Source organism: Phoxinus phoxinus (assembly GCF_949152265.1).
Source record: "Phoxinus phoxinus genome assembly, chromosome: 10".
NCBI classification, from domain to species: domain Eukaryota; kingdom Metazoa; phylum Chordata; class Actinopteri; order Cypriniformes; family Leuciscidae; genus Phoxinus; species Phoxinus phoxinus.
In genome coordinates this window covers 6,538,994-6,559,768 of record NC_136885.1, presented here as the reverse complement: position 1 = coordinate 6,559,768, position 20,775 = coordinate 6,538,994, and the positions used below count along the sequence as shown (strand labels likewise).

Genomic DNA, 20,775 nt, shown 5'->3' with positions numbered 1-20,775 from the left:
TCCGCCGTCAGGTCGTGGTTCATCATGTGTCTTTTTTCCTGTGAAATCTTTACTGTTTTTTATAAAGTAAATGGAAGAATAACTTAATGCAACTTAGGTTTACTCGATTATCCATTCATATTTTTAGTAATATCATATAAAATGTGAGTATCAAATATGATCCATCAGGCTTTATTCGTTCGTCTCTCAATCATCATTGGATTGCATTGCATAATATGTTTGAAACTAGAGCCTTGATCATAAAATTAAGCATTTAAACATCATCTTACTAAGACATTATTGGCAGATATGACATGCATATGCATTTTACACAATTAGTCTGCTATAAAGACTTCAAAGCTAACAAAATTTCATCTTACTTTCTGGCCATATCAATATTTTTCTGACTATTATTTAAAATGTCAGGGTTATAAACTGACAACTTAAACAGTTTTACTTTAAAAGGTACTTAATGCTTTTGTCTGTAAATAACATGTTCATGGAAATACTTGTTGACAGCCCTAATATCGCAACAGCCTCATGACAATTCATAATCATTTTGGCAAATTTATATAAATTTGTTCTTGCCTACTTTTTTTTTTTTACATTTATTTTGTCTATGAATCACACTGTATGAATTTGCACAAAAGATGTGAGACGTTGAACATTAATCTCTTTTGCAGGTTTAACGAGACAAATATTTCCAAGTACACCTTGTTGGGAACAATAGGATTCACCAGCTTATTAATAAACACACACACAATGTGAACGTCTTTTTTAAATCGTTTTGTTTATTAGAGTTGATTGGCACCAGTGTACCATAACTGAGTTTTCATTTTGCTACATGAATTTCTCAACAATCTGTACCATTCTGTGGCCAATCAGAAACAGGGAGGAGGGGGGGGGGGGGGGGGGGGACAAAGAAGAGGAGGAAACGCTTTTGGCACCTTCGCACTTCTCATCAAGAATGCCCAGATTTAGAGTCTCCAAAACGTATTCAAGTCATCAGAGTCGTTCTACAGTCTTCATCAGACCACGTCATGCCCAAACTATTCGTTTAAACACATAGCTTATATATCAAGGAATGTACTGTTGCAGTCAGCAGTTTAATGCCATTTAACACTTGGAGTCTCTCGCAGTCATATACGTACGGGCTGTGGGTTAACATACAATACAATGTGAAGCGGGTTCACCTCAAATGATGAGATGCTGTATACTGGCATCCTTTACGTGTGCAGAACTGCAGTATGCTTACATACTCATAGAGGGCACTAGAGAGCAAATCAGGCGTTAGTCGTTTAGTCGAAACTGTGCTGAACTCTATTAAAGTGCCATAAACATGGATTCTAACTCCAAACTATTAAATATGTCTTTAAAGTCAAAGACATCGATTACTATTAGCCAAGCTTTATATTAATCGGGAAAAATCACAAAAGTCAAGCAAAATGCACTGCTAAACAATTCTCAGTTCATAATTAGTATATTTAAATAGCGTGGTTATTATTATTTTAGACTCCAGACGCTATTAGTGTTCCGTATAATCGGCTTTAAAAATATTCATGGTACGTTCCGTATCGCTTTGTTTTGATCAAGTACACGTTTCAATAGTTACTACTAGACGCTTTTTGAACTGCAATGCCCAATTTGCAGACTTGCACGCTTTCACGCGAGGTTTAGAAATACAGAACGCTAATAGTCGCCTTAGACGTGCCCCAAAAACACAGGCATCGGATTCACCCTTTACAAAAGATGCTTCAATTCAGTACAACATGCAACCCCCGATCCTTGTTTCTCAAAAAAAAAAAAGAATTGGAAAAATAATAAATAAAAATGCTAGCAATGTGTGTAGTAAACAAAGATAACAACATGTATTTACAAACAGAAAAAGGCAAAATATAAATGTACATTGGAAAAAGCTGCCATGGACTCCTTCAAACTGACCAGCGCTGAGTAAGAGGGAGTAACTAGTGTTTCACACAAATAACAATACAAGTACATCTGGCACATAGTTTAGGATCAGGAATTATAGTAAACCATCTTTCCCATGTCTTGTTTGTGGGGGATTAAGCAGCAGACACAGCAGTCTTTCTCTGCTTTGGCAAACACACATTCTGAAAGGCCAATCGAGACGGTTTGCTTGTAATGGCACAGAGCGAATCTCACCAAACCTGTCAAGATCGTGTCAAATTTCATCCCAAATTCAAAAGAAATTGGGGTAACACTTTACAATAAGGTCTCATTTGTTATTAGTGAACATGAACTAACAATGAACAATAACTCTACCGCGTTTATTCATCTTAGTTCGTGTTTATTGACATTGTTTAATGCTCTGTGAAACAACACAAACTACTGTATTTATATTTACTAATGTTAACAAAGAGAAATAAATGCTGTAAAAATACATTGTTAGTTCATATTAATGCACTAATGCTAATGTTCACCCAAAAATGTAAAAATACATTTTTAATTACTCACCCTCATGTCATTCCAAACCCGTAAATCTTCACAAATGAAGATATTTTGATGAAATCTGAGAGATTTCTGTCCCTCCAATGACAGCTACGCAACTGGAACTTTGACGCTTCAAAAAGTTCATAAAGAGATCGTAAAACGAATCCATATGATTTGAGCGGTTTAGTCCAAATCTTCTGAAGTGACTCGATCGCTTTATATGATGAACAGATTTAAGGCTTTTATTCACATATAAACATTGATCAGCGAACATAAACAAGCTAAACCGTACATGATTGGCGCACGAGAATGAACCTCATTGGTTCTTGCACGTCAAGCGAACATACTTGAGTTGTGAGATGATCAATGTTTATATGTGAATAAAAGCCTAAATTAAATCCGTTCATCATATAAAGCGATCGAGTCTCTTCAGAATATTTTGACTAGTTTTACAATCTCCTGATGAATTTTTTGAAGCGTCAAAGTGGTAGTTGCGTATCTCTCAATGGAGGGACAGAAATCTCTCAGATTTCATCAAAAAGATCTTCATTTGTGTTCTGAAGATGAGCGAAAGTCTTACGGGTTTGGGACGATGTGAGGGCGAGTAACTAATGACAGAATCTTCATTTTTGGGCGAACTAACCCTTAACAATATAACCCTTTAACAAATGTGACCCACTTGTAAAATGTTACCAAAATTTGATTTAATTCCGCCAAACATCTGGACGCATTCGGAGGGAAATGTGCTTAGTTAAGGGCAAATAATAAATTAAATTAAAAAACAAATTAATTTATTTTTGTAAAATACATTTTTCTTCTTAGTGTACAATAGAATCTGGACATATTTTCATGAGATTCCCCCGAGAACAGTTTTGCAGCACCAGTGGTCGAGTTATCAGTGTAAACCCGGGTGGTTTCGTTGAAACACTAGTAAGAACATTCAGAAACGGGGCTGTGGGGACTTAAGGCTCTTTCTCAAAGGTGGAGGAGATTATTTAAGGACTCGCATACAATGAGATGTGTTTCTACAGATGCTTTGATGGAAGTTCAATATAGTTGACAGGAAATGACATCACCGCCAGGTTTATCACGTGACCTATACCATTATTATTATATATACCAATATTAGTTTTAAAAATAACCGATTGGATATGCTTAACTCAGTCTTGATATGTAGTGTGAACAGCAAATGACCTTCATTTATAACGTGTAAATAAACTCAAATGAGTAAGAGATAAATAGTGTCAGTTTAGATCAGATAACTAGGACGGGTAGCAGATAGACCCAGTGAATCACGAACAAAAGCCTTCAGTGTGAACGAAACTTCCTGCTCGTTTCTGCTAAAGGCTCGGTTGAATCGGTCCCTGATGATGGTGGTGATGAAGAATACATCAGGCTGGTTGGTTGGTCATCTACCCTGTATGTGTACGAACTTCACAGTAAAATGCTGGAAATAGCAGGAACGGTGGTCAGAAGCCACCGAATGTGAGAGCGCAGGAAGAAAATGAGGATGGAGAATGTTATGTTTGTCGGTGATGGGATGTCAGCGTAATATAGTGTGGTTCTACAAACTAGAGTGATAGTGAATAACACTGTGTAGTGTACAAGTGTAGTGGACGTTATAACATAAGAGATGGGTAAATTGTGCAGTCCAGACCACCTAAATCCAAACCAAAGAGGATGACGTTCAGGTTTACCCGACGACATCCATCGCTCCATAAAACCAGCATTATGGATTGTTCTGATGAGAGGACAAGAGCTACCTTAATGAAGTATCATTGGTTTCTCGGAGAATGGATGGAGTGTTTGGAAGGATGGAGGAGAAATGGAGGATTTCTAGGGTTGCTCCTCCTTCTTCTTTAGGGAAATGCGTTTCTTCCTGGCTGCAAGCATCTCGTAGAAGGGGTCGACGCTCACAGCAGATCTGCACCAAAAACAGAAGATCGGGTCATGGTCCATTTCTTATTATCTCCTATTTAACCCTATAATGCCTACTGTCTTAGGGCTTTGACTTGCCCAAAAATCATATTCAAAGTTCGTTTGTTTATTAATATTTGAATATTTATTAATAATATTTTGACCATTAAATGCCTTCAGTAAGACCTATATTGGTATCAAACTTAAGTTGTATATGTTCTGTCCACCAGAGGGCAGTGTATCAGTCAAAATGACAATAGGCAGGCAATGTTTTTATTTATTTATTAAAAATCAGACCCTGGATTAAACACAAACAGTATGCTTTCCACAGGTTTTATCCACTGTTCTTATCAAAAATAAATAAAAATAAGCCAGTCAGGAGTGTAGATTTCGAACTCCTCATGGATGTTGTAGCCGTCGGCGCGGCCATTGTTTTGGTATACAAAATAGGTGCTAACCAGGATGCTAACGTCACCTACAGGAGCCCAGATGACCAATAATAGCCTTGCTAATGAGCTCGTGATTCACAATTTCACCAGGCGTTAAAAAGCCCTGGAATCTGAATTGAAAACAACGTTTACAAGCAAACACATTTACAAAAAAATAATGCCCATAACAGGTTCGAATATTAAAGGCTGCCTAATATTCGTTCAAATATATATATATATATATTTTTAAGCTTTTTTCAAAGTCAAAGCCCTATACTATATATATATATATATATATATATATATATATATATATATATATATATATATATATATATATATATATATATATATATATTTATATTTGAATAACGAAGTTCGGAGTCAAGGTATAATTTTATACACATTTCAAATGCCTCTAAATTATATATATATATAAAAAAAATAAAAAAACTGTCACACATTCTACTGCATGTCTCCTGTCGTCTGATTGATAGTTTATACTTTATAAAAATCAGTAAAGATTTCACAGTAAAAAATAAATGTAAGAATAGCTTTTATATTGTTAGTAATATTTCAAGTAAAATTTTGAACACTTAGTGAAACAACTTAGGTTTACTGGATTATTCATACATCATTTTTTAAAAATCATTTAAATTGTGAGTATCAAATATGATCCATCAGGATTTTGAGGAACGTTTATTTGTTAATCTCTTAATCATTGTACTGCATTGCATTATGTTTTAACATTATATTTATCATAAAACTAAGTATTTAAAAACCATCTTACCACCAATACATTATTGATTTTATGCAAGTATCTCCTATACTGTCATAAAGATCTCATTGATTTACAGTACAAGCTATCAGAATTTCATCTTACCAATACTATTTGATAATATTATTGATCTGCCTTACAAACTTGAAACAAACTTGTTGTCTTATTTTCATGTTTTTACTGTGAAGCTGCTTGTATACAATCTGTATTGTAAAAAGCGCTATATAAATAAAGGTGACTTGACTTACCATATAAATATTTGCATCTGCAACAAATGTCACATTTTTGGGACTCTGAATAAAACTGAGCTGTTTGTCCTCCTCTAGTATGAGCTCCATATTCTCACTAAATCATACTATATGAGCCATAAAAGCCTGACGCATTATGATCCACAGCAAACACATGCAATTTTTTTTTAATCTTGTCTAAAAGGTTCAATAAATTGTTCCATTTAAAACAAATATATATATATATATTTTTCTGACTATTGTTTCATGTAAGAACTAAACATGTTGGGGAGGGACATATTGGAAGGCTTCGGAGCGCAGAATTTACATTTCAAATATTTGTATCTGTTATTTTTGTGCCCTGAGGAGTATACTAACATATACACCGCTATTCCCATCAGGAAATGCAAATATACTTCAGATAAGTACTCAAATATTTGTCAGAGGCTGATAAAAACTTGCCCTGCCATCAGTGTGAATATTTTTACGGCATTAGAGCCGCTCTTGATGTAAATAGTTCTTTGCTCTTTCGCATGCCTCGTCCTCTGAGATCTTCAGAAACCCCTCGAGCATCTTCATTCAGAGCTTTACTCACTTGATGCTGTGTATCCATTCGTCCTTCTCCTCCGGGGTGGGAGCTGAGATCCGGTACACCATGTGGTTTCCCTCCACCACGCGTCCATCAGCCTCGGTCTTACACGCTTTAATCAGCTGCCCGCGGTTATTAGGGATGTACAGCTCAAAACAGTTCTGCACACAAAAACCCACGAACACCATGAACAAACAGCACACAGCCCCGTTCTGATATACTGCCCCGCCCTAATGGTAAATCAAATAATCTGTAAGTTGATATATGAAAATGATCATGGAAATTGTTCTATTTGATTAGGTGCATTTGGCTTACTGGCTTTCTGGGATCTTCGACCTCTCGAATGCTCAGGTTCTCCAATGGTATGATGCCTCTGGGCTCCTTGTCCTAAACACACACAAACACTCTGTTCAAAAGTGTCTCATGCTCACCAAGGCTGCATTTATTTGATCGAAATACAGTAAAAACACTGAACTACTAACTACTATTAAAATAACTGTTTTCTTAGTGAATATATTTTAAAATGTAATTTATTCCTGTGATCAAAGCTGAATTTTCAGCATCATTACTCCAGTCTTCAGTGTCACATGATCCTTCAGAAATCATTATAATATGAATTGCTGCTCAAGAAACATTTATTATTATCATCAATGTTGGAACAGTTGTGCTGCTTCATATTTTTGTGGAAAATGTGATACATTTTTCAAGATTCTTTGATAAATAGAAAGTTCAAAATGTTATTTATTTGAAATATAAATCTTTTCTTAAAAGATTTTGATACATTTTTTATAAATGTAATGCTAATAATATGCAGTACAAACAATTATTACATGGCTCTCAAGAAAATTTGATTCTGATTGGTCAACTGCAGCATTCTCTGGTCAAATTATTTTGTCCAATGAACTAAAAATTGACTGTTGTCCAATTCATTACCTGCTTAATAAATGGCTATCAGTCTGATTACCAAATCATTTTGTATAATGGCTGTACATATAAGATAGTATCAGATGTATACATTTACTTGTTATATACAGACATTATACACAATTATTTTATACAAAAGTATTACAAAGAGCTGTGTAATAAGATGAAATATTGCTTATTTTGATTGGCTTACTGTTGTGTACTCAAAGTAATAGAGGCAGTTATCCGTCAGAATGAACCACCGTCTCTTCCATGTTTTCACACGACCTCCTGAGAGTGATAATTACACTGGATTAGAGATGTAAGACAGGCTTTTTAAACATCATATTTCCTCCGTGTCAGCCTGCAAATGAAACCGCACAGAAGCAGCAAGAAATCTCTACACACATTATATTATTCGTAGGGTAAAAACCTTGAAAAACCCAAATTCCTACTAAACTAACTTGACAAGATTTTTTACATTTTCTGCAGATTGGTCATGATGTTTGCTAGTGCAAAAATCTTTAAAGGATTAGTTCACTTTGGAAAAAAACTTTTGTGCTTATAAAACTTAAACTTTTTTATTTATTTTTTAAATGACCGAACGTTTCGCTAGATAAGACCCTTATTCATCGTCTGGTATTGTTTAAAGCCCTTTGAAGCGGCGCTGACACTGTCATTTGGACCTTGAACCGTTTGGGGCCCATTGAAGTCCATTATATGGAGAAATGTTTTCATCAAAAACCTTAATTTCTTTTCGACTGAAGAAAGAAAGACATGGACATCTTGGATGACATGGGGGTGAGTAAATTATCAGCAAAAGTTTTTTTTAAAGTGAACTAATCCTTTAACAAGATGCCAGTGTATTGGGAGAGGTTGCCTAAGTACAATGACACTTCTTTTGTGTTTTGGTTGGTTAGGTGGTTGTGTAGAGGTAAAAGTCAAAAGAGCTCACAGCCTCAAACCTCTATGAGAATATACACTATATTCTATATGGAGTTTTGGGACACCTGGCCATTACACCAACAGGGATATAATGACACTGCATTCTAAATTCTAAAAGGAGTTGGTCCTCCCTTTGCAGTTAAAACAGTTTCCACTCCTCTGGGAAGGCTTTTCAAAAGATTTTTGAGTGTTTCTGTGGGATTTTTTTTTTGGCCATTCATCCAGTAGAGCATGTGTGAGGTCAGGCACTGGTGTTGGACGAGAAAGGCCTGGCTTACAATCTCCGTTCCAGTTCATCCCAAAGGTGTTCGATTGTGTTGAGGTCAAGGCTCTTTGCGGGTCAGTCAAGTTCCTCCATACCAAACTCATCTAACCATGTCTTTATGAACCTTGCTTTGTGCACTGGGGCACAGTCATGCTGGAATAGAAAAGGGCCTTCCCTGAACTCTTCCCACAAAGTTGGAAGGATAGCATTGTCTTAAATGCCTTGGTAAGCTGAAGCATTATGTTTTCCCTTCACTGGAAGTAAGTTGTGTAGCCCAACCACCGAAAAACAGCCTCATACCATCATCCCTCCTCCACCAAACATTACAGTTGACACATTGCATCCGCCAAACCCAGACTCGCCCATCATACTTCCAAACAGAGAAGTGTGATTCGTCACTCCAGAGAATATGTTTCCACTGCGCCAGAGTCTAGATGTGGTGTGCTTTACACCACTGCACCCGACGCTTGGCATTGTACTTGATAATGTGAGGCTTGCATGCAGATGCTCGGCCATGGAAACTCATTCCATGATGCTCCCGCCGCACAGTTTTTGTGCTGGTATTAATGGATGTTTGGAACTCTTCAGCTATGGAATCAGGAGAGCGTTGATGAATTGTACACACACTCTGTGACATTACATGGTCTTCCACTTCGTGGCTGTTGTTCCTAAACACTTCCACTTTCCAAAAATACTACTTACAGTTGACCGTAGTAATGTGTCGTTTGCGAACGAGCCGGCTGATTCTTTCTAGCGAACAAGAAGAGCCGACTCCTGTTCGGGGAGAGCCAAATCTTTAGCTGCGGCCAATCACATGGGCGGACAGACTAGGATAATACCATTATGTGAAAGGAGGAAGGGGGACACACGCTCAGAAGATAGCGAGTGTAGTGGTCCAGGCCAGGTACATAGAGCGACAGAGAGAGGCGGGGGAACCGGATATAAATGCATGTGCGTTGGGAGAAAGTTAAGAAATGAGCGAAAAAACGAAAAAGCAGCAGCATCTGGCTGCATTTCAATGATATTGGAGACTTCTCAAAAACAGGACAAATAAATCACAGAGAGGAGAAACCGCATCAGCCCATCCAAGCTGAGGCATCTGATAGTGAAGTTTTATTGAAATGTTAAATTCAATGGTTTTGTAACGAAAAAAAATGCATAAAAATAAGGCTTTTATGAAAACACGGAATAAAAAATTGCTTACCAACACAAATCAGTGACCATTGCTTAATTAGGCTAAAATAGAGTGATACTAAATGAATAGGCATTTGGGAGCCGTAAGAGCCGGACTTCCCATCACTAGTTGGCCGTGGAATATCTAGCAGGGATGACATTTCATGAACTGACTAATTGCAAAGGTGGCATCCTATCACAGTACCACGCTTGAACTCACTGAGCTCTTTAGAACGACATTTTTCCACAAATGATTGTAAATGCAGACGGTGTGGCTGGGTGCTTAATTTTATACACCTGTGGCAACGGGTCTGATTGAAGCACCTCAATTCAATAATTAAGAAGTGTGTCCCAATACTTGTCCATATGGTGTATGTGAGAGGTAGGTCACTTTTCAGGTCTATGAGGGTTTTTGCCCCTTATTTTAAGGTCTGGTCATTAGTGATGGTACAAGCTACGCTTTTCGAAACTTTGAATCAGCCAAACCAATTGCTTTGCAAAATAATTCAGTTTTGAATCGCCCACATGCCGATGACTCCTGCTGGTCAGAATTGTGTAAATGCAAGGTTAACACAACCCAAACATGCATGCACTTTTTACAAACCAACTGCAAATGATCTATTGAAAGTTATCCATTAAATGCAATTAACAATTCATCTAATACCAAGAAAAATATAATATGTTATTTTATGAATTTGTAAGGCTTGTTTTATGGAGAGCTTGGTTAATCAATAAGAAACTACAACTCGTCCTTTTTTTTTTTTTTATAAACTATACCATTGAAAATTTCTACAAAATTATAACACTGACTGATCAGAGATGAGGTAAAAACTATATAGACACTGGTTCATGGTTCTCAGAGATCGACCCTAGTGGCGAACCATTGGAATTTCGTACAATTCCTTGTTTACTGAAATCACGTCACTTTGCCAGTTTGATACATGCTCCGAATCACTGGTTTGAAACAAATGATTCGCAGTGTTGCGAAGCTTCATGAAGCAGTGCTTCGAAAGTACCCATCACTACTGGCGCCATTGCATAAACTTAGCCACTATGTTAAGACTTGAGAACTAGAAATTAGTCAAGAGGAAATCAGTCTTACTTTTCTGATTCAAACTAGACCAATCTACCCTTTTATGTAACTGACTTTAAAAAGTTAGCACCAGTCTTGAAGAAAATAATTAGATGACTAACTTTTTAAAGACTAGTCTAAGCAGTTTATGCAACCGGCCCCTGATCACGTAGTAAAGTAACAGCACCCCTCTCTGCAACAACACACATGATTTGAGGAATCAGTCATGTCTGAAGCACAATCACTACAATAATAATAATGCTTAGCAAACATCACTAATAAGTAAAGATGCACCGATTACAATTTTCTAGGCCGATTTCTGATTTTTCATTGAGTTTGACCTGCCGATACTGATTTAAGCCGATTTAATTTTTTCTAACCATTTTACAGCACACACAAATATTTATTTAAATTTTTTTCTTTAACCCCTTTTCACACATAAGTGTAAAATATTCAAACAGACCCCAAGTGAGTTTTTTCAAGGCGACGGTTATTTTAGAACGTTCCCTTTAATGTTTCCATGGCGACGCGTCACGCGATACACCGCAGCAGCCACAATAACACTGTATGACAGATGTGTCGCTTTTATTTCCTTTTTCATTCAAAATATTCACAAACTTGCTTGCCATGTCATCAACTATCTGATATTACGATTCTCAAATACTTGTGAGTGTGTTTGGTCGTTTAAAAACCTTTATAAATGATCTTGATCTATAACGTGAGATGGGCGCCGCCATGTTGTCCTGTCAGTCGGATTTACAGCACGTGAATTCATCAGTTTCTCCCGAAATACATGCAAGAAAGTGTCCGGTGAACTGTGAGAAGAATAGAGTAAACTTTATAGTTACTTCCACCATGTTTGTCTGATATGAATAACACACGTCGGCAAATAATATTTGAATAGATCGTTATTGCTGCCTCCACAGACATCAGTGTGTATTTTACAAACTTCAAATATATTGTTTTACTCGTGCTTGTGTGTAATTAAATGTCTGAAACCTAAAATAAACATTATGCGGTTGAAAACACTGCATAGTTGTGATGTATGATAGCGCTGAGCGCGTCCGACTCTGGCTCAGCGCCAGCCAACGCGCGAAAGCACAGTTTGAATCTGGCAGTTATGCGACGTCACTGAACATGAAATCCTATATGTGGCATAGAGACATTAAAATGCCTAAAAGCTGCTGTGTGACAAGGTGTACAGCAAACAAGCTAAGAAACCCAGAAATAAGTATTTATAAAAACGAGCGTTTAAGGACTTAAAAGTGGATCAGGCTGGAACGAATGGGTAAATTGTGGGATCCTGACACTCACTAAAAACACAGTTGCGTGTGCAGTAAGTTCAACATTTGGTCACTGGTGAGTCAAATATCCAAATGTCAGTTTTATATACTATATTTCTGTAAGATAAGCGATCCTGTGTTGCCGATTACGTTCTCCTCCAGCGGGCGTACGTTAGTTCTCAGAGTAATGAGACACGTTACGCTCTGTCTCAACTGCCTGATCCACTTTTAAGCCCTTAAACACTCGTTTTTTGGGGTCGACAGCTAATAAAAACTTATTTCTGTTTTTTTTTAGCTTGTTTGCTGTACCCCTCGTCACACAGCAGCTTTTAGGCATTTTTTTGTCTTTAGTTAGAAGCAAGAAATGACAAGGAGGCAGCCTCTCGCAATGCAAAGTCAATGGAGACGGTTGGACGGGTGTGGGCGTGGCCTAAATACGCTCTCTCTCTATGGCGCCGTACTCTCAGGGGCACAGACATAAAAATCCCATATATGGGACCGTAGTCACCGTACCGCTCAAAATGTTAATCATGCGGCGCCCGAGTGCATTTGATCGGCATAAAATCGGCATATGTCAGACTGACCGACCGATCACCGGTCATGGCCGATCACGTGAAAATCGGCCAATTCCGGTCACCAGCCGATCAATCGGTGCATCTCTACTAATAAGATCATTGTGTCCTAATCTAAGTCTGGTAAGGCTGTACGTACCTCCTGAAGGGTGAACAGCCCCAGCAGCGGCAGCAGAGAAATCACAGGTCAAGCAGAGCAGGAGCCAGAAGAGATCGGAAAAAGGGAACGGGGGGACGGATCACAGGAAACAGAAAGACAGAGGAGAGGGAGACACAGGGACAGGGAGAAAGATTCAAAAGCTTTTAGTGCTTGAAAGATCACAGAGCTCGCCATGCAGAAAGAAAGTAAATCTTCGAAATTAGAAGTGATGTTTCGCTTGGGTTTCTTTCTTTTTGTTTTAAGGAGAAAAAAGTGCAAAGCGCTGCAATGAAACAGAATATCATGCAATGGCAATGATAGAGACCCTTCCAACGACTTTGGTTAAACAGAAACCCTCCTGGAGGGACTCACCCAGCTTGAGGAGCCAGCCTTCTCTGTCAGGGTTGAAGAAAGTGTGCGTCAGGTCATTCCCATCATCCTCGGGGATCTTAAAAGGCTCGTTCTTAATGCTGTCATACAGATTCTGAAGAGAACACTCACGTTGTTTATAAAAGCATTCAATGCGTATCGTTAATATTAAAAAAGCCTTGAAACACTCAGGGGTCGTTCACACTGACAGCAATTTGGAGCACCATAGAGACAGGAAGTAGAGCCCTACAAAATGTAGTAATTTTTCATAATAAAAAAGCAGGTCTAATTTATTGAGCTCGTGAAACCTACATAATTTAACAATTTATTACAAGATTAAAAAACAAAACATTCTTAGGGCCCTATGAAATCCATTTTATTTCCACCCCAAATTCTGTTTTATTATTTCCAAATTCTGTTTTCCGTTTTAACTTTTTATTGATTACATTTTAATAAATCAAAAAGCATGTCTAAACAATTTAATAAATACAACTTTAACATTTAATTACATTTTTACAATAATGAGCCCCATTTTTCAGAAAAATTAAACACTTCTTTTGTTCTGTGTTGCCTATATAAATGTAGCTGGATTTATGAAAAATTTATCAAAAACAGTGGTAATCAAATGAAAGCATAAAACATTAATGAATCTTTTAAAAAGTAATCAATAGAAAGTAATCAACTATTTTATTTTTTGACAAATAAAATGCTGCACAAAAGAGGCTTACTGTTAAAATTGTGTGATATTCCATACAATATTTTTTTATTTATTAATTTTAATAATACTATTATTATTACTTTGAGAAGTACATTCACACAGTGTCACACAGAGACCCATAGAACATGCAGACTTCAATAGCGGTCTTCTTGCAGTTTAATATTCACACACTGGTCCATATCAAGATTTGAATAACTGTACTGCCTTACTTATGCAATTGGTCAAAAAGCCAACAATATTTGTAATATAAAATGTAGGCTCATTTGACAACTACATTAGAAAGCAAGCCAGAGAAGAGAAATGCAAAGAAGACTTTTGATTTATTAATCTAATTTGTCAAATTCCGTGACATTTCTGTTACTTGTATTAAATAATATTTTTATGACTGGATTCCACAGGGCCCTGCTGAAGATTGATTTTATAGCAAAAAAAACAAAACAAAAACAGTTCGCCTTTTAAAATCAATAATGTTACATCAATGATGTATTTATGTAACAGAATTTACATTACAATATACTAATCAGCCAATGGCATGTTCACACTCACTCTGAGCAGATCCTCTGGTAAATCTCCCCCGTCATTGATGCCTCTGTTCATGCTGATGAATCGCTCCACCGTGGGCTTGTCCCGCACGTTGGGGTTGTGCAGACTAGTGTTCAACATGATGATGGAGAACGAGAGCACGTAACAGGTGTCTGCGGGGACAAGTCAGACTTTAAGCACTGAGAGACGGAGTGGTGTTCTTCATGTGGATGTTTTCACTGCAGGACGAAGAAGTTTGTTTGTTCGGGTTCGGTGTCTCGTGTCGCAAATACAATGACACTGGTAGTGATAATTCACTCTGACCAATCAGTGTTTACACGTCACATGTCAGTATCGGTTCGGCTCGCTTGGAACCTCAACAGAGGTGGTACTATTTAAGTGAGCCGTACCATGCAGCGGAAAAGCGCCATAACCAGACACACTTACTCAGTTATGACTATTCTGAGAATCTTAGAATTAAAATTATGAAATTACATGTTGATGAAAGCCTCAGGAGTTGTGTGTGTGTGTGTGCATGTGTGTGTGAGAGAGACCTGTGCTCTGGAAGACTCCAGGATTGCAGTGACAGTATCTCTGTGCAAAGGCCTCCATCATCCTGTCGATTTTCTGAGCCTCGCCTGGCAAGCGGAAACTCCACAGAAACTGCCTGCATGGAGCAGATATAGACATGAAAACAAGCACATGAATACTTGAAACTGTTCTGCATACAAAAAAACCCCAATACAAAATGAACTTTATTTTTGTTAACTAAAAATATGTTCATCGAAATAAAATAAAATGTAAATATTAGTTAAATTATTATTAGAAATGTTGTCTTGGCAATAAGCTAAAATAAGTTTAAGTGTAGTTAAGTACTAAAATTATTAACTGGAAATAAAAATAAATAAAACAAACTGAAATGAGAATAAATTAAACCTAAAAAGCTAAAACAAATGAAAAAAATGATAAAAGCACATAATAAAACTACTGAAAAAAAATAAAAAGCTAATTCAAAATATTAATAAAACAAACAAAACTAAAATAACACTGAGGAAAGTCACAAAGTTTAAAGTCGCTGATTTACCGAAGTGCTTGTACCAAGTTCAGATCTGTGAACTCGTGGAGATCAACAAAAGCCTGCAATACTTTAATATTGAAGTCATCTCTGAAAGAGAGAGAGAGAGAGAGAGAGAGAGAGAGAAAAATGTACACACAACATTAACAAAATCTCTGTTTAAATCACTGATCCATTATATATTATTACAAATCTATCATAATAATATTATTGTTATATTATCTATTATAATGATATTATAAATCAGTAGTTTAAATATGCTTGTTGCTTTAGCTGCGTTTGCCAAGTTAAACGGTTAGTTCACCCAAAAATGAAAATTAGCCCATGATTTACTCACCCTCAAGGTGTGTATGACTCCATGAGGAAATCATGGGCTAATTTTCATTTTTGGGTGAACTATCCCTTTAAACCCTCTCAGAAAAGTTTCTAAATACTGTTTTGAAATTGATTTGAAACAACAATTTAATTTTGCACATGCTTAGCTTATATGTTATTGTACTTCATATTCTTAGTCACAAATAAGTAAATTAATCACTGATATAATGCAGTTGAAGTGCAAAGTACCTTTCACCCAAATAGTCTCCTATTGCGGTTTTATTGAGTCCTTCTCCTTTGTACAGAAACTGAGAAATGTCCTCTGAAGTGTGTCTGAGAAGCTCATTCTCCACTAGGAACACAATGCCCTGTGAAAGAGCAAAATATGGAGAAAAATTAAGAAAAGATTCAAATGTAACAAAATGTTAAACATTTCCCAAATTGTGCAGCAACGTAATGTCCTTAAAATAATTATGTATCAGAAAAACCTATGCAGTATGTGTTTTCACAAAACTTTAAGTCTTCTTTTAAATATATATTTAAACAAAATTAATACATTTATATAGCAAGGATGTACAGGTGAAACTTAAAAAAATGTAATATCATGCAAAAGTTTTTTCAGTAATTCAACTTAAAAGGTGAAACTAATATATTATATAGACTCACTACATGCAAAGTGAGATATTTCAAGCCTTTATTTGTTGTAATTTTAATGATTATGGCTTACAGCTTATGAAAACTTCAAATTCAAAATAAGAATATTGTGAAAAGGTTTTCATAAACTGTAAGCCATAATCATTAAAATTACAACAAATAAAGGCTTGAAATATCTCACTTTGCATGTAATGAGTCTATATAATATATTAGTTTCAGCTTTTAGGTTGAATTACTGAAATAAATGAACTTTTGCACGATATTCTAATTTATATAAATAATATATATATATATATATATATAATTAATAATAATCATAAATGTTTCTTGAGCAGCAAATCAGCATATTAAAATGATTATGGATCATGTGATGCTGAGTAATGATGCTTTGAAATCACAAGAAAAAATTGCATTTTAAAATACATTTCAATGAAAAACAGTTCTTATAAATTGTAATAATATTTCATGATAACACTGTACCACTGATCAGATAATGAATGCAGTCTTTTGTAAGCATAAGAGACTCCTTTCAAAGAATTTTGATAACCATAAATGTGACAGATAATAATGCTGGAAAACAGTGGCAACATGAAACACGGTGCATTCCTTTCCTTTTCTCTTTCTGTTATCTTGAACTGTATTACTTTTTCAACTTCACTTTTAGGATGGCTTACCTTTTTCGGGTCCATGTTGAATTTTTTCCTGCCCATGGCCACATGTCGACTCTTCTGTAATGTTTTACTATAAAACAAAAGACAGGAGATCAATATTGTTTTCAAATGTAAAATACAACACCTCACTTCATAGTGTTAATGAACCTACTGAACACACAGCATGAAGAGAGTTCAAGTTCGTGTCAATGACTGCACAGTTCACACAGAGATAGCGTATATATGTGTGTGTCTGTGTGTGTGTGTGTGTGTGTGTATTTATTAAGTGTTATCTATCAGAGAAGGCAAATTGGAAAAAAACAAATAGGCCTATATACCAACCATTTTTGCATGAAATCCCAACAACATAGCAGCAGGTATAAACCTTGATCCATTAATACTAACACTTCTATTATTTATATATGTATTTATGTACTGCGTTATATTAAACTGGGAAGGGTCACAGCACTTGCATATTGATGTCCTATTGTTAGTTTAACAGCTTCTATTGTTCTCATTTGTAAGTTGCTTTGGATGAAATGAATGAATAAATGTAAATGTCAGACTAACCTGCCCTCTGTGCTGGTCTCCAGCCCCTCCACCTCGATAATGGCTTCTCTCAGCTCCTCTTTCAGTCTCTGGATCTCCAGAATCAGCGCTCCTTTCCTGCGCCGGATCTCCTCCAGCTCGGAGCGCTCCTCTGGGCTCAGGTCCGCTGGGACTGTGAGGAGAAAGAGAGAAATGAGGTCACAGGGACTTGGAAAGGAAAGGCCTCTTTAACGCGAACCCCCCGTTTCTCTCATCGTCCCGCCGACTGGCCTGTGTCTTATATCACTCGCTTTACGATGCGAGATGGAAACGGGATCGGGATTCGGGACACTGGTGGAGAGAAGTTCACGTTCAGATTCTCTGTGGACTAACAAACGACTCTTGCGACACCGGCGGGTGTTTGGAAACTTTACAGAGCGCAAGCCAGGACAAAACTGAGCCAAACCCGCAGAAGCTCAGAAAGCAACACCTGCAGGCAGAGACACACACACACACACACACACACACGCTGGTGTTCTTCTGAGGAACACACTCTCACAATCTTCAGCTCCAAGCACTCACTTCAAAAACACCTTCAGCTTCTGCTTCACAATAGGCTCTAAACTAGGGCTGTAAACGATTAATCGAATCCAAAATAAAAGTTTGTGTTTACATAATATATGTGTGTGTATTGTGTATAATTATTTTGTATATATAAATACACACACATGCATGTATATATTTAAGAAAATGTGTTATTTATATATAAAATAGTTATATTTATATATAATATAAATCATATAAAAATATATATGCAGTATATAAATGCAAATATTTCTCAAATACATGCATGTGTGTGTATTTATATATATATATATATATATACTGTACAAAATAATTATACACAATACACACACATATAATGTAAACACAAACTTTTATTTTGGATTCGATTAATCGCGATTTATCGTTTACAGCCCTACTCTAAAAGCGAATAGCCTACATATTTCCATTACAAAATGACTTTATCAGCCTGACAATTTGATGTCAGAACATGAATTTATTTTGTAAATCCAAAAATATCAACCTCATGAAACCTTTCACCCAACTCAACCCCATTTCCAAGTATTATTTTTTTACAAAATGGCTTTTTTTTCTAAAACAGCGTTGAGGAAAATTCTAAAAGGCTTACGATTAAAAAGCAACCTGCCAATTCAATATCAGTTTTTCATCTGCTATTTATAACTATATATTTTTTTTCATTAGCAAATCCTAAATTTGTACACAGATACATACAAAAAAAATCATTAAAAAAAGTTGATTAAATAATATAAATCCATCTCAATATTTGGGGTGTGTCTCCTTGAACTAAAGCTGATACTCATGATCTGAAGAGCATCAACAGAAGAGCATCTGACTGTCTGCAAAGAGTCACATGACCGTGACCGTCTCCATAGCGGCGTGATGACTCCGATCTTCAACTGGAAGGAACTGGATTAAATATTTTGCATGTTCAGATTTCAATCTGACCTGTAACGCTGCCTGAATCATAATCATACACTGTTCGTTCATAAGCCAGAGCCAGAGGAGAACTGGCCCTCCGACTGAGCCTGGTTTCTCCCAAGGTTTTTTCTTCTTCTCCATTCTGTCACTGTGGGTTTGGGTTCCTGCCACTGTTGCCTATGGCTTGTTTAGTTGGGGACATTTAATATTCAACAATATTATTGATCTGCCTGCACTGACACCATTATATGAGAACTGAACTCAGCTGGACAATGACATCACTGTTTTATGTCCAGAGCGGCTATAGATAAATGAACTAAATTAAGAATGATTTCTACAATGGAAATTAATCAACACTGAACTTAAACTGGATAATGACTTTCTTCTAAAGATGCTGTACAGCCAAAACAAGCTGCTTTGAAACAATCTGTATTGTAAAAAGCTCTATATAAATTTAGATGACTTGTCTTGACATCCATTTACTAACAAATATCCTCTCTCCGGACATCACTTTTGGCCACTACTGTACAACTGGTTAGCTACAAAGAATTGATGGCTTTATCATAGCGTTTCTTTGTTGTTTAAATCCTAGATTTTCAATGTGGTCTCAGACTTTTATGTGTAACTCTACATAGGCCTGCAACCCATCTTCCAGTGAAGAATTCAATGATGATGACAGATGACAAGCATTTCACTCTGTGTGCCCATATTAAGTTTATAATTGACTAAAAATTAAGTTATGACAAATCTGTTTGTGCTTAAGAATGACTCCTTAAAACCAACAGACAGAAACTGTTAAAAATCCAATAACGCCACCCAAACGATGAATGATGATGGACAGCTGATGATCTATGACATCATGTCTGTACGACACTTATGAAAATTGACATGAATTTATTCAGCCTCTGATAAAAGCAAAGAGACACGATACAGATGTAAACAACTGAAGGAGGCCGAACATGAATGAATCCAGAACAATGACTGGAGATGGACAGATTAATGATGTACTAAAGCTGCAGAGATGCTAGATGTGACAACAGAATAATGACATTTGGTTTAAACCCTTTAAAATAGCAAAACCATCATTCTACGTGAAGCATTTCCCAAGCTCATATAAAACAGTACGTGATGCGGCACTAAACACAACGCTAAAACAGCTTTACTTACTGTAGTCCAGGTCATCCATTTTGGGGGCTTTGCTTTTAGGCATATATGTGTCGGAATCGAATGTCATTCAATAACCGAGAGATAAGGATATATAAAAATATACCCCACAAACGAAAATGAAATAAATAAATAACTAGGCGGAGGACCGATCGGGCTCAGACAAAGGAGGAGTTGAGAGCGGAAGTTGCGCTAGTGTCAGCCAGTGAAATTCACGACCCGGACATGCGGCCATCTTGGTAGGGGCAGGATCTGTTTGGTTCGTGAACAAAAAATGTATTTAAAGTATATATTTATTATTAGATACTAGTAGTCAAGTACGTATAATAGTAGGCGATAACTTTTAGTTTCAAGACGTGATGTTACAACCAACCGAGGTAAAAGTGAGTAGGCTCGTTGTAATATGACAATCGATTTAAACACAAATTTATTTTACAAATCAATAACCACCATCAGCTCTTCTTCCACTCCACCCCATTTCAAGTATTTTAATTCAAAGAGGTAGCTACAAAATTGAAAACACCTCCGCGAAATAGGATAGCCTAATTATTAATTT

At 36.5% G+C, this 20,775-nt stretch overlaps 1 protein-coding gene across 2 annotated transcripts; it reads right to left on the bottom strand.

Annotated features, from left to right (window-relative positions):
* Nucleotides 1-758: 758 nt before the first annotated feature.
* Nucleotides 759-20,412, bottom strand: cyth2 (cytohesin 2). Of its 2 annotated transcripts, none has more exons than XM_079626155.1 (12): nucleotides 20,223-20,412; nucleotides 17,595-17,745; nucleotides 17,049-17,115; nucleotides 15,970-16,088; nucleotides 15,415-15,495; nucleotides 14,885-14,997; nucleotides 14,355-14,503; nucleotides 13,094-13,205; nucleotides 7,487-7,563; nucleotides 6,685-6,756; nucleotides 6,376-6,530; nucleotides 759-4,354 (listed from the first exon to the last, which is right to left on the bottom strand). In XM_079626155.1, exons 1-12 carry the CDS (start codon nucleotides 20,287-20,289, stop codon nucleotides 4,267-4,269), a joined length of 1,251 nt encoding a protein of 416 aa, XP_079482281.1. In that variant the 5' UTR covers nucleotides 20,290-20,412; the 3' UTR covers nucleotides 759-4,266. The 2 variants fall into 2 exon arrangements, with proteins under 2 accessions (XP_079482281.1, XP_079482282.1); XM_079626156.1 differs by having other exon boundaries at nucleotides 3,254-4,354; nucleotides 7,487-7,565; nucleotides 13,093-13,205; ... (1 more) ...; nucleotides 14,955-14,997; nucleotides 20,223-20,387.
* Nucleotides 20,413-20,775: the final 363 nt, after the last annotated feature.